The sequence below is a fragment of the Bidens hawaiensis genome, unplaced genomic scaffold (genome assembly GCF_021521415.1).
Source record: "Bidens hawaiensis isolate Kalapana, Puna unplaced genomic scaffold, B.hawaiensis_p1.1 tig00006678_1, whole genome shotgun sequence".
Lineage (NCBI taxonomy): Eukaryota > Viridiplantae > Streptophyta > Magnoliopsida > Asterales > Asteraceae > Bidens > Bidens hawaiensis.
The window spans coordinates 892,992-907,199 of NW_027491454.1; the positions used below are offsets into that span (position 1 = coordinate 892,992).

Genomic DNA, 14,208 nt, shown 5'->3' on the forward strand with positions numbered 1-14,208 from the left:
CGACTTGATGAGGGCTCATTGAGATTGAAGTAAGTAAAATATAATCATATTAACTTTTATGCACCACTGTGAAATGAATGTATGAGTTTTGTTATGTTTTTTTTTTAGGTTAAAACACTTAAAAGCATTAGTAGCCATCCCTAAGGTACAACCTTGGTTTGTTGTAGCAATATGTAAGTATTATGTTTCTTTTTCATAGTTTAAGCTTTAATTTAATAAATGAAGATATAACTTATGGTACATAATGTAAAACTGAAAAACCTTTTTAAGCAATTCATTTGTTTGTCCACTGTATTATAAACATTCTTATTAGTTATTATTATTAATTTATAATAGTTATAAAGATAATGTTTCAAAACTGGGTTCAAAATAATTCATGTCCGAAAGCCAAAATTTGATGTTTTTTTATTTGCCTCAAACTAGTCGTATATGAATATTTCTCAAACCGCATGCTATTTTACTGACAAGGTTTTTGTTTGCTTAATATAGTCTTGAATATGTCTCAAACCGCAAGCTATTCATTTATTTTCACCTATTTTAATTTTTAAAATCGCGTTGGATCTATTGAGATTAAGTGTCGTAAAACACTTGAGCGCATCCATAAAGCTATTGTTACTTCAATATGGAGTGCACATTGCCTCTTGCCTTTTGGTCTTTATGTATCGTAACGTCACATGTGTATGAAAAATATATGAATATTCTTTTGATAATAGAAACATAAATTCTTTGATTTATAATGATATTTCTATTTCATTGGTTTTTCTTTTATGTAATTTTACAGTTTTTACTGTATATAGAAGAGCTTTTATTTTGAGAACGTTCATATGCAAATAAAAAGAAACAAACTCAATAATGTTATCACGCTTGTGCTTGACTTGATCTTGTACTAGATCACCCAATTTTGTAATTGCATACATTTATGCACTGTGCGGGATTATTTAAAAAATAAACTCAATTTCTTATCCTTATTTAAATGGTGTGCTTTGTTTTAGGCGGACTCATGACGTGAAGTCGTGAAGATACTACGGAAAACTGTTAAGGAATGACCAATATATTTGAACTTTGTAAATCTTCTGATGTGATTAATTGGCCTAGAGTTTCTAGAATCCTTTGATACACAAAGGTTAAATCGAACAGTAGATGAAAAGACAAGTAATAGAGGTGTAGCTGAGAGAGGTTTAGTTCAAATGTTCAATTATGTTTGTACATGGGTTCAAATATATTTGTATATACTTTATAAACATGAGCTGTGTTTCAAATATGTTCATTTTTTGACTTTTACATAGTCAAAATATCATGATCAATTTTTGAATTTTAAATACCAAAATTACCCATGCAATATGCTTAGTTTTTGACTTGTTGATTTGAGTCAAAAACTACAACTGAGTCGTGTTTATTTGAGTCACGTTTTATTTCAAATGGGTCAAAAATAGCTCATTTTGGGCCTATTTGCTTATTATCGAGTTAATTTGTGTGATGTTTTAACTTTAAAGGTTCAAACAAAAAATAGCTTATTTTTTGAGTTTTGACACATTAATTTACTTAATGAGTCAACTTGGGTTGGGTTTGTTTATTTATTTTTTGTTTTTTCTTTTTGTAGTCACAAATGTGTCAAACTTAAAGTAGCTCATATTTTTAACCATTTGCTTAGTTAATGAGTTAGCCACTTCTGGACTTGAATTGGGTGATACTACTATTGTAAAATCCCGAACAGGATATCAGTTAAATTTTGACTATTTGGCACATTTTTATGACAAGGGTAAAATAGGAGTTATAGCAAATCTTTGTGTCCTTGTAAGAATATTATGGTATGTGACTATGGTCAATACTTTTGGTTGAAATTTTGGTGATCTTTTAGAAGCTGAAAGTAATTTGGGCATTTTTGACTTAATGGACATGCTTTTTTTTTAACAAAAATTAATTTTGAATCAGGAGGGTGACTGGTGAGAATTTAATGTTTTAATTCATTAATGCAATAAAAATTTATGTTCCTTTATTTAATTAAGCATGAGCTTATTTTAAATAAACTATAATATTAAAGAAAAACAGATCTTGATGGGAGCTAACAGATGGAGGAAAGCAATTGACTCATAATAGGAAGTTTCTTACTGCCATTCCTGTAGTGCTGTAAATTTTCTCGGTTGAAGTTTATTCTATTGTTACTGTCTTTTAATGTCATTGCATTTTGAAGTTTCTTAGAATGCATATTGCTCTTGATATAATGTAAGTTATAAGCTGTAAGTCTCTCTTAGAAAAGAATACAAATAAATCTGGACCAAACATTTGAGAAACGGTAGGTTTATTCCAGCTGTTTGGCTAAAAGTTTTATTTGGGCTGTTTGGCTAAAACATTTTAATCAAGCCATTTGGCTAAGACGTTTTTATCGAACGAGTTGGCTAAAAATTTAAAATTGGCTGCTTTGATCCAAAAGTTCAAAACACAAAAGTGATAATAAATATGGACCAATACGTAAAGAGAGCTTTTTTTAATTTCAAAGTATTAAATTTTTGTACGGGCCCGATTCAGGTATAAAAGCTGGTTCGATTGTACAGGTTCATTTGCTTCTTTTAATATCAAAGTATTAAATTTTTGGTTTCTTTATACTTGAAGGTATAACTAATGCGGATTTAAGATAACATGAGACATATTTTTTGAGCTTTGTAAGCTACTAAGCTGTTATAGAGTGTTTTCTCGAAGCATTCGAACATTGAGTATGATGTATATATATGATGGTTTAGAACTTGTTTGTGTTTGTTGATCTTGATTCTTAAACTGAGTGTTGTACTGCACAATTTTATTATGGCTACTTTTAAAGTTTCATTCGAGCTTATTATGGCTACTGCACATATATTAATGCTATTAAATGGTAAACGAACTGATTGGAGAGTTACATTTTAATTGATTGAAATATGTAATGCTTATGATATTGCATATCACACTATTGTTACAAAAAAGAAAACCAACAAAAATGTTGTCAATATATTAAGAGAGGATCGACAAGCTAACAGAAATCGTGTATTACTGTATCACGTTGTATATCGTCTCCCTCGCCACATCGCGCGGGTTTCGTACTAGTATATATATATATAAATGTGGTGATAAAAGCATAATTTTGAAGTAAAGCCACTAAGTATGTAATTTAGTTGTTAAAAAATAACAGCTCAATATAATCAAATCAAACCGAATTGTTAAGTTTAACATTACTTTTTTTTAACAACCAAGAAATCCTATGCATTGGTAAAATGGCCGCCATACCACCGATCACAGACAACACTGATAATCTTTAAAGAGAAACCCATCGTGAAAGACTCACTGCATTCTCTGGTTTAAAATACAAGGAAAAGAAGTGATAAGATTGGATAGAGAAAGAAAAGAAAAAAAATTGTATACTTAAAAAACATTCTCGAGTTAAAATAAAAGAAAAGAAAAGAAAGTGTTTATTACATTCTTGAGTTAGATTGGAAGGAAAAGATAAGAAAAAAATTTGTAACTTTACAATTATGTTCTCATAGCAACATGAAAAAAAGAATTAAGATATGATAAATTGGTAATATGGTAATGAGATATAAACTTTCCTTCACAATCCGGTCATATTTGACAGGAAAGTTTTAAAGGAAAAAAGACTTAACTTTTCCTTCCGTTCTCTTTATTTAACTTTAATGAAAAAATTCAAAAATTAAAAAAAATGTTTTATTGTCTTTTCTTTTCTTTTCCAATCATTAAATAAAAAAGTCTTAAAGTACTTGTAAATGTAATAATATTATCATTACAACATTACTTTGATTCGTTGTTTTATGAAGTGATATCTTTTTGTTAAATGCACAACTGTCTCCCACCGCTAGCCTTATTCTATTTAAGGAATGCATACCTTCAATGCTTTCTCTCATTCTCATTCTCATTCTCAAATCACAACAAACAAACTTGGCGTGAAATGAATCTTTTACAGAGCGATTTTCACTGATATGTGGGAGGACACGAGGTTTCGATGATGATCCGACACTAACAGTAGTTGCCTTTACATATTGGTGGTGATGTGTATATATATATATATATAGTGATGTTGAATTGATCGCCTGTAGATGTTAGGGTTATTTTGGTGAAATATTATGGGCAAGAAAAACCGATCGATCAGGTATATATATATATATATATATATATATAAGGAGGATATGTTTGTTTTCTTCATCGATGTTGCTTTAATTCACATTTGGATTTCTAATTATCGAATTTATGCTACTTTTAGGGCACTGACATACCTCTTTTTAGGGTTTCTAAACTATAATTAATAATAGCATACACTTAATTTATTCCAACACATGATTGTAGTCTTGACTCGTTTAACTTATTGGCTTGGCTCATATCTAGCTCAATTGTAAACTTGAGCTCGGCAGAGACGTACATGACTCGTTTATGATTTATTAATTCATTTTATATACATGTTTAATTATATGTGATATAAATTTATAATTAAAGTTTTTGTATATAACATAATATAAATACCATTTAGTTATTTTTATCATAAATTTATAATTTATAATTCATTTGATTTTTCTAATTATGTTATGAAGTATATGCACCCTGAGACATTAAACGCATACTAAATCAAACATGTGCACCTCTGTTCTGTTCCAAATCTTCCTTCTGTGCTTCCAACTTATATTGATTGTATCTTTTCTTGCCCATAATTTTGACCAAAATAACCACAACAATCATGTACATCTGTTCAAGGAACATCATTATAGACATCACCACGCATATGTAAAGAGCAACTGTTCCTGGCGGAATTACCATTGAAACCCTCATATCGTGACACATATCGATGAAACTCTCTGCAAAATCATGACCGATTTTACCTCAGGCTCGGCTTGAAACCAGTTTCTCATGGAGAAGTGTATAGAAAGAGTTCACAGGAGGATACTCAGATAAACTGAAGTTATGCCTTAGAAAAAAAATGTGTGATCTTTTTCTGAAGATGCTGGCTTGGCTTTAGGAGTTTAGGTGGTGGAAGATAGTGATGCATTAATTGAACCGCTAAAACGGTCCTCTTGGCAAATCCGCCGACAATAACGTTGGTAGCGTTCAAATCACTTTTTGCTGATTAAGGTAATAAATCTTGAATCTCCTTATTGGGGGTAGCGGCGTAGCTTGTTGCCCGTTTGCCTTATATAACTAACATTCTCTTTCAATTTCATGTTTTTGTTAATATAATATGGTTTCTTTGAACATATAAATTTTAATTAGTTTATTAGTGTGGTAAATGGTAATATTAATGAAATGGAAAATCTTGAAAGGGTAGAGGGATAAGTTGGTGAATCTGGGAGTGAATTCTAAATAGAAAAGCTTAAAATGACTTGCTGAATCTTGACGTAATCGAGAAGTTTCATTAATTTATTTCATTGTTCACATTAGGGCTCTATTTTTGGTTGCTATTAATGTGTAGCACATGATTATTTTGTCTACAAATTGTATAACACCATCAAAGGTTTGATTATTCATCTTGTTTACCAGCTGTCACACCGAGTAATCTGATCATCAACACCATACACACGTTAGTAGGTGATACTGAATGTTACAAATATCTTTCTCAGACAATAAGATATTTTAGCCTTTAGGAGATTGATATGTAATTATGAGTATGCTTGATATTGAAGTGGACCGTTTTTATAAGAATATATACTTAATTCAGACATAACCGTATTCCTACTAAAAAGATTTAAATCCAAATCAAATTTTAATCTATGCTGTTTTCATCTACTTTCTAATTTCTAATCTTCTACACATACGGATATAATTTACGTAAAGCTTCCATCTTTTCAGGTAATTTCATAGTTTTGTTTCCTTGATCATTTTCTCTTTCCTTTTTAGTATCATGGTTCCTTCTATTTCTACTTTATATTCTATGGAGAATTTTAATGTATGCTATATACATAGTCTTATAAAGTCCTTTGTTAATGCAAATTAGAGGTTTAAAACGCATTTCAATGATAAGCTTGTGGATCAATCTCACTAGCAAATAGGCAACATTAGCTTGAATAACTCAACAAACTGTTAAATATGATTAAAAAACTGTATTATTACAATATTCATCTAACCTTTTGTATTAGCACATATTTGGAGGCGTTATGGGTTTGAGTACATTTGGGATGTCCAATTCACTCGACCCATTTTCTTCTTATCAGGTATTAAGGCTCAACTTAAAAGCGATAAAACATAAACCCAATCTACTTTTGTGCAAACGGGTTGGATTTTTCTAAAATGTTTTGGCAGTTCAAGACAAAGAAGGTAAGAGTAGTATTGCCATTGCTTTCAACAATGACAATACATTATTCTGTTGCCAATGAAACAAATCTGGTGTGCCAAAACACAATAGGAAACATCTTTTTTTTTTATAAATATTTACAGGAAACATCTTCATTGATTGACTGATTCATTAAACATAAGATAACATTTCTTTAGTTTTCTTACATGTAACATTTACTTCATCAATATATTATTGTGGGCTTACTTCAAAAGACTATTATGTTATCGTATAAAGTTGTTCTAGTCCTGTAAATGGGCCTAGCTGCTCGTGAGTTACTAGAGATAGACTCGCTAAAAGCTCGAATCGAAAAACTGGAGCTAATTAAATTAGCGAGCCTAATTAGGTCGAGAGGGTAAACTGTAGTACGTTTTGTTTTATATAATGAATATATAATTAATTGGAACTCTGACACAATAACTAAAACAATATATATATTTTGTTATGTATAAAATTATGAATATAAATGCATAAAAAAGCAGTTATATACGTATGTAAATTAAATAATTAGTTTTCTAATAAACAACAACTTTCTGCTTAGTTGACGTTTACTACCCTAACAAAGTTGATGGCACTAGCCAACCTTCATAAGGCATCTGCTGTGAAATCTGCATATATTTTATGAAATTCAATCTATTTCACCTTTGAAAATACTTGATTACCACTTGCGAGTAAACCATGAGCAATATCGAGCAACACTGCTCAGATACCATATGAATAAGAGTAGAAAAATAATTGTATTGATATATTGATTTGTTTGATTGTTTTCAAACGGGGATTCTGATGTCTTTAAATAACAAAGGCTAGAAATAAACATGGAAAAACTATATTATGGAAGGGTTGTCCAACAGCTCTTTAATTGCAAGAATAAAGGCTGCTTGAATGTCGATCTTCTTCAAACCGAAATGATGTAAAATAGTGATCCTTATAATTTGTTCACCAACTGATTACCACCTGCAAGTGGCGAGAGGGCGCTTTTAAAATTTACCGGATTTGTCTTCGGTGCATCTTTCAATCATCAAAAGTTTGCTCTTTGGTGTAGTGAACTCTCTTGATTCTTTGAGGGGTAACCTACAAAAGTCAACTCTGTCACGCATTCCTTTGACCATGCTTTGCTAAAACCATGGTGTTTTTTATGGTTGTTGGTGGTATATGGGTGCTGTCCCTTAAGAGGCATGTCTAGATCTTCTCTAGTTTGGGCTTGTGTGTTGTGCCTATGGATCGGCCTCAAGAATCTGGTCCATGAGATGAGACTATGATGTGCCTCACGGCGTTGATCCTGAGACCTCACTGTCAATGGAGTTATTTTACTGCTGATTTCTGCATATTGTAAGTTCATTTTTTTTTCTGAACACTATTCATGTTATATTTTCCAGAGATGTTGTTGCTTTATTGCTTCCATCTTTGAAGCTATGTGAAATGATAAATTTCTTACGAACTAACGATCTACTGTTACCTGCAAACATATAATATTGCCATTTAGCGTGTCTTTTTGTTGGCCAAACTAGGCATATTCTGATTAATAGTATTTCTCATTATTTTTGTTCAGATCCTGTTTCGTGTTTTCTCATTATTCTTGGTACTGCAGTATGTTCTTTTCCAACTGGGCGGACCTGAGCGACACGAGCCATGTAAGGGGTGTTAGCGACCCGACCCGAGATCGATTTAACTTAAGTGGGCTTGAGCTCGAGCTCGAGCTCAGCTCGTGAGTATATCGTCAAGTATGAACTCCGCTTGTTTATTATTTATCACTTATTTAACTATTTTATTTATATTTTTTTATATTTTGTATTTGTTTATATATATTTATAATTATCTACATATATATTTATAGTTATATTTTTTCTATATAATACAACATATATTATTTAATTATTTATCATATGTTTATATATAATGATAGTTATTGTAATATTTGTCAAAAGCGCAAAAGGCACTTGCCTAGGCGCACAGACGAGGCCCAACGCAACTAAACTGCCTAGCGGCCATCAAGGCGCTCCGGCGAGTTTCTAGTGAGATTGCAGTGAGATGTAGAGAGAATGGTAGAAGAGAGGGGTCATAGTGTAAAAGGAAGATGGACTTTAATACGAAAGTTCCTTTTTATCACTGATTTTATGTCGATTTCTTATCACCCGGTAAATGAAGTTGTTATGTTTAAGCAGGTGGATAAAGTTATGTTAAACCAGCAGTTATTTTTCTCAACTCATTTTCTTTTGGATAAAGCAGTCACATTGACCAACTGGTTCAACTTTTTAGAGGTTTACATTCTAGGTTTATAGCTTTGACTTTTTAAATTATTAGTTTTATGCGGAGATTGGTATGTGAAGCTCGGTCTCAACGCGCTCGAGCTCGTTTATTAAATGAGCCTTAATACAAGTCGATCTCGAGTAGCTTGCAAGCGGCCTGGGGCGGTTACACCCTAACGACATAAATTCAAAGTTGATCTTTTGAGGCAAGATTATAGTATTATATGCGCTTTGTAATAAGAGTATAATTATTAATGCAAGAATATAGTATTATATGTTTTGTAGATCCTTATTGTTAGTTGACCCTTAATGGACTCTCTCATGAGTTGGACCAACTCAAGGGGTTGAAATATTTCTTGCTGTCATTAATATAAAACTTTTAGTGTAAATTACAGTATATAACAGATTTCTTTTTCTACTTAACTAAAGAAATTACAACAAAATAAAAGGAATAGAAATCATTCATATATGTTAATATGTTGTAACAGTTTACATGATTATTACACGTATCTTTCTTTTCCTATCTTTGGACATGATACAAGAACAACGAAAACATACAAAGATAAACAAAACACAATGCGAAGGAATTACTGCTCACCATCAGTGATCATTAGCAAGACGACAGTTTTTCCTCACCTGTCCTTGACCATCTGTAAGGACCTCAATGGCACCCATTCGTACCATGGACCGAGAAAATCTTGCAAAGAAAACCTCATCTTTTTGCAAAACTTGTGCTATGTGAGCGGATTGTGCATTCGTGAGCAACGCTGCATCAGATACAAGCAGACCCTTATGTTGGGTTAAAGCTTCAAAGTATTTAGAATCAAAGGAAAGGGAACTATTAGGATCCATTTCAAGAGGAGTGGTTGCATTCACAGGGATGGGGCATATTTCCCTCAACGTTTGTGCGTAAGTCAGGTCAAGTGAAGGGTCAGCATCTCCAACACCTGTGAAGTTATAGAGCCGCCTTGAAACTAAGGCACAACCCGAGTTCCCGAGAGTATGCGCCCCTAATTAAGTACCAAAATATAGTTACATAACAGAAATAGGTTTGGAAAACAAGTATATATGCATGCATGCATGCAAAATGGTTGCATACCCGAAAGCGTTACAAGATCGTCAACGTCTAGTCCTTTCGTTTTGAACTGGGCTTGGAGAGTTGTGAAATTCGCGTTTGCAGATGGTAAATTAACACCAACTTCATCAGCTAACGAGACATTGCCATCCTTTCTTCCGGTAAAAACTGGCCACATTTCCTTTTGAAACTACAGTTATCCAATAAAATTTTTAACTAATTAATTCCATTCCTAAAGAGTGCACATGATTTGAAATATGATTATTTGGTGCAGAATTCAGTTATGTTACTTGGTAGGAAACTGCATCTCTAGCTGCCAACGCGACAATGTCAGCACATGAAACAATTCCAGGACAGCTAGCTTCTAACACAGTCTTTATTTCATCAATAACATCGTACCCGGTAACAGACCGGTTAGGTCCTGCTGTTTTTTCGGCTGTCACATTTTGCGTCGGATCTAATAGTATCGAACCATCACACCCCTACAACAGTACAAAAGTTTTAAGTTCAGAATATTGATTCATTTTTATCATATATTAAAATGTTTTATTTATATATAATCTTTTATATAACTTTATACATAACAAAATAAATATCATCTAGTTATCTTGAATTTATATATAATAATATATTTTATTATAAATATACAAATTTAATTAGTTCACGACTTCGTATGTGAAGTTCCAATTTAAAAGCTAGAGCTCGTTTAATCATTTAAGCAAACGATTTTGAGTAGCTAACCAAGCCTTAGAACTAATTAGAAGCTTAATTACCCTAACAAAGCAGTCATGATAATGAAGCCTTAGAAGCTTGGCCGCCATGGCAGGATTTGCAGCAACTTTGCTCCATACAATCTCCCTTACTGTATCTTCCACCGAAATCAAATCACATTGTTTCTCATAATACTTCATCTTCAGCCCCCCGCCACCATTGCATCCAACCAACAAAATGGAAACTGCTAGCAAGAACCCAAAAACTTTATGGATCATGTTTAAGTTTTAAGTTGATGTTTTCGGGTGGATATCACCTTTGACTTAAACCCTTTATATAGAAGCATTTCAAGGCTTTTGATCAATATAATAATTAAAATACAAGTTTTGACCTAAGCATGGATGCATGTATATTCCTTTGGTTGACATTAAGATTCGGGACAAAAGAATCTTGTAATATTGATTAAGAACGATGCATGTTTTTATTGTTGATAAACACCATACATGAAAGCTAGGCCGTCTCTGAGAACCGCCGAAAATTTAAGAGCCTGAGACGAGTAAATTTAATGGGCCACTGAAATAAATGATTTTCTTTTTAAAAAAACACACACATAAATATATATAAATATAAAAATAAGCGGGTTCTGAACAGTCACATACCTTGCCTCCCTCCTCTAGGCTGGTCCTACGCGAAAGCATCAACACCTGATTTCCTTAACTAGAGGTGAGGTTTTGAGTGTTGCTCTTAGTGTTTTTTATCGTAATCTCCTGAAAGTTAATCACTAATAGAAAAAGAGATGTTTTTCTACAACTAAATTCGTAGGAAATTTGTTGGAAAATTCAGTTTCTAACAGTTTTCTAACAAAAAGTTACGTTGGAAAAACACATGCTTGAAAATCGTGTTTTTCAATAATTTTTCTTACAAAATTGCTACACTATTTTTTTTGTTGGAAATCTGTTGAAACTACTTGTCGTAGGAAATTTGTAGGAAATTTTTGCGAAAACGTGACTTGTTTTCTAGTAGTGAATAGTCCAATGGTCTGGCATAAGTTGTGATTAACCTAATCTCCTTAGTTAGTAGTGTATTGACGAGGTTATGTGAACTTACTGGCAAAAGTTTCTCTGGCATGTTAAAAAAACCAACCATATAGGATTTAATTTGAGAGAGAGAGAGTACATGCGTATCTAAAATGCTTATAAGTTTAAGATTCATTATGTCTACTCAATTCAACTACAACTCTTTATACATTAACTTTTTTTTTCTTTTTATCTTAACAGCCATTTGAATCATTGATGGGTCATTTCACCCGATCATCGACATAGGTGAGAAATATTTATGACCCAACCTGAAACTCCTATTTTTTATAACTAATAAGACTTGAATCCAAAAACTTTATTTTTAAATGAGTTTTGGTGCCTCACTTCGATCACCTCAATACTTAGGGTTAACAAATTTAATATTGGCATTCACTCATGCATAAACATATGTTTATTGTTAAATACATACATACATGAGCGTGTTGAATCATGGAATGCATATTATCAATTATTTTATCAACATTGAATATACATTTAATGATTGATCGAAGAAGTCAGCCAATTAAACAATAAACACAATCTTTGAACTGTTAGGTTCTAGTGGTGATCAGTCAACGGTTTAATAATTAAACCCGGTTTTAATTATAAAGGTTTCATAATTATTAATCACATTAATAACAGAATACGCAGCGGAATACAAAACGAGTAATCACCAATATTAGGAATCGTACAGGATCCGGTTACATACAATACGAGTACGATACGAAACAACCAAAGAAACATAAATCTAAACCGACAATATTTAAGTTTACCTCGGTTAATGAATAACCGGTTGAGACATCGAGAGTTAACAAGCGGCGCTAGGTGACGAAACGAACAACGGGGCGGCGTCGGTGCGCTAGGCAGCGGCTAGCGAGGTTCGGGACAGTAACGAACCGTGGCAGCAGGTGGTGCGTGACTCCTGCGGTGATGGCCGATGACGAGATTGGCAGCGGCGGTGACCGGAGATGAGCTTGCGGCACCGTACGTCACTTGTGTGCTTGCTGCCGTCAAAACCAACAAAGGTGTGTTTGGTTATTTTTCTTTTTACGGCTCCAACAGTTTGCATGCATACATGTTAGGTTATTATATATTATATACATAACATATTGATAATCTTAATTATCAATAACAAAAATTAACCAAACCCCAAAGCCCAACTCGTTTAAAAGCCCGTTAAATATCGTCAATACCTGTTAACTAATTTAAGCGGATTTTTCGCTCGTTACCCAAGGTGTAACTCTTACGGGTCATAACCCGGTCGACCGCGTTGACTTAAGCGGACCGGTCCATATATCCAACAGTCTCCCACTTGGACGGATTCGGTTAAGTTTCTCAACGCTGACAACCAGCGGTGCTCTAGCTACACATGGCTGTCCCCAACAGGTTATGACATTTTAAATTCATTAACCAAAAGATCTTGGAATACACTATTGCAAGATAATGAAAATATAGTAATCATTGTCATCTATCCTTTCCGTATAAGACACCAATTGAACAATGAGACATGGATCATATCAATCTCATATGGCGTTCAATCATTATCGTTTTCGTTCTCGAGTCAAAGTGGTCCAATCAAACACTCAGTAAGTTTGGGTGAGGCCTCACACTTTACCAGTTTGAATCAACGAAGGCGCCAAGATGTCTAACAGTTACATATCATGTAAGAGTACATAATCCCATCTTGATTACATACAACTCCCACTGAACTTCAGAATATTCCCAACCAATGCCTTTATGACTGGCAGTTACGGGACAGCGGTTGACACTGATCAAAGAATACATTTAGTAAACGAAAGTTCTAATATGTATCTCAGGTCTAAGGATACTAAATGAGCATACCAATATCAAACGCATCTTATGACTAAGATCCATGAAGATGATTTGATGCGAGTTATATCCAACGTCAATCATAATGAGGTCTGTGAGTTTGGAAGTCAACCCCTTGAGTCCAAAGTCAGAATAGTCTTAATTCAGAATCGCTCCCACGAGTCTGACCGACTACGGATAATTTAGAATACAATATTCATGGATTAAACGTATTAAATTGAACACAGCTATAATATTCAACGTTTGCATTTAACTATTAAATCAAAAGTGAACTCAAAAGTATAACTGTTTAAATGTTCATACATCAAAATACTAAATCAAAATAAATCACTAGCAAGTCTAAGCCCGATAGCATCACTATGCTTGTCCGGAGTCATTGGCTTAGTGAACAAGTCAGCTAGTTTTTGATCTGTGTCTACTTTTCTTATCACGATGTCTTTATGTTCCAGTAATTCTCGTACATAGTGGAACTAAAATGTGCTTGGCCATGTGATGAAAATTGGGCTCTTTGGCTTGAGCAATAGCACCTGTGTTATCACATATTATGTCGATCATTTTCCTAAAGTAGGAACCAGATCGAGGTTGGCTATGAATTTCTTCATCCAAGCAGATTATGAGCGAGAAATATCTCGGTCATTCTGGAAGTTAGCGTCAGTGTAACACCTTACAGTAAGCTCCTCTTCCACTCTTCCAAAAACACGCTTACGAGACGTCAGCTCTAGTGTATAATATAACGTACATGACTGAGCCAATCGTTGAAGCATATGGAATTGCTTGCATGTGCTCTGTCTCAATGTCCGTTGCCAGAAATTGTGATTTGCTAAAACGGTTCCTTTAGCAATGGAACAGCTCTTATCTTGGAGTTGTCTATTGAGAAGTGTGTCATGACTTTGCTTATGTATGTACAATGACTTAGCCCTAGAATCCGCTGAGATCTATCTCTATAGATCTTTATTCCGCGAATATAAGTGG

At 33.4% G+C, this 14,208-nt stretch overlaps 1 protein-coding gene across 1 annotated transcript; it reads right to left on the reverse strand.

Moving 5' to 3' along the window:
• Positions 1-9,019: 9,019 nt before the first annotated feature.
• On the reverse strand, positions 9,020-10,845 carry LOC143633326 (peroxidase 24-like). Its single transcript, XM_077101646.1, has 4 exons — positions 10,393-10,845; positions 9,910-10,101; positions 9,644-9,809; positions 9,020-9,554 (listed from the first exon to the last, which is right to left on the reverse strand). Exons 1-4 carry the CDS (start codon positions 10,606-10,608, stop codon positions 9,145-9,147), a joined length of 984 nt encoding a protein of 327 aa, XP_076957761.1. The 5' UTR covers positions 10,609-10,845; the 3' UTR covers positions 9,020-9,144.
• Between the last annotated feature and the right edge of the window lie 3,363 nt (positions 10,846-14,208).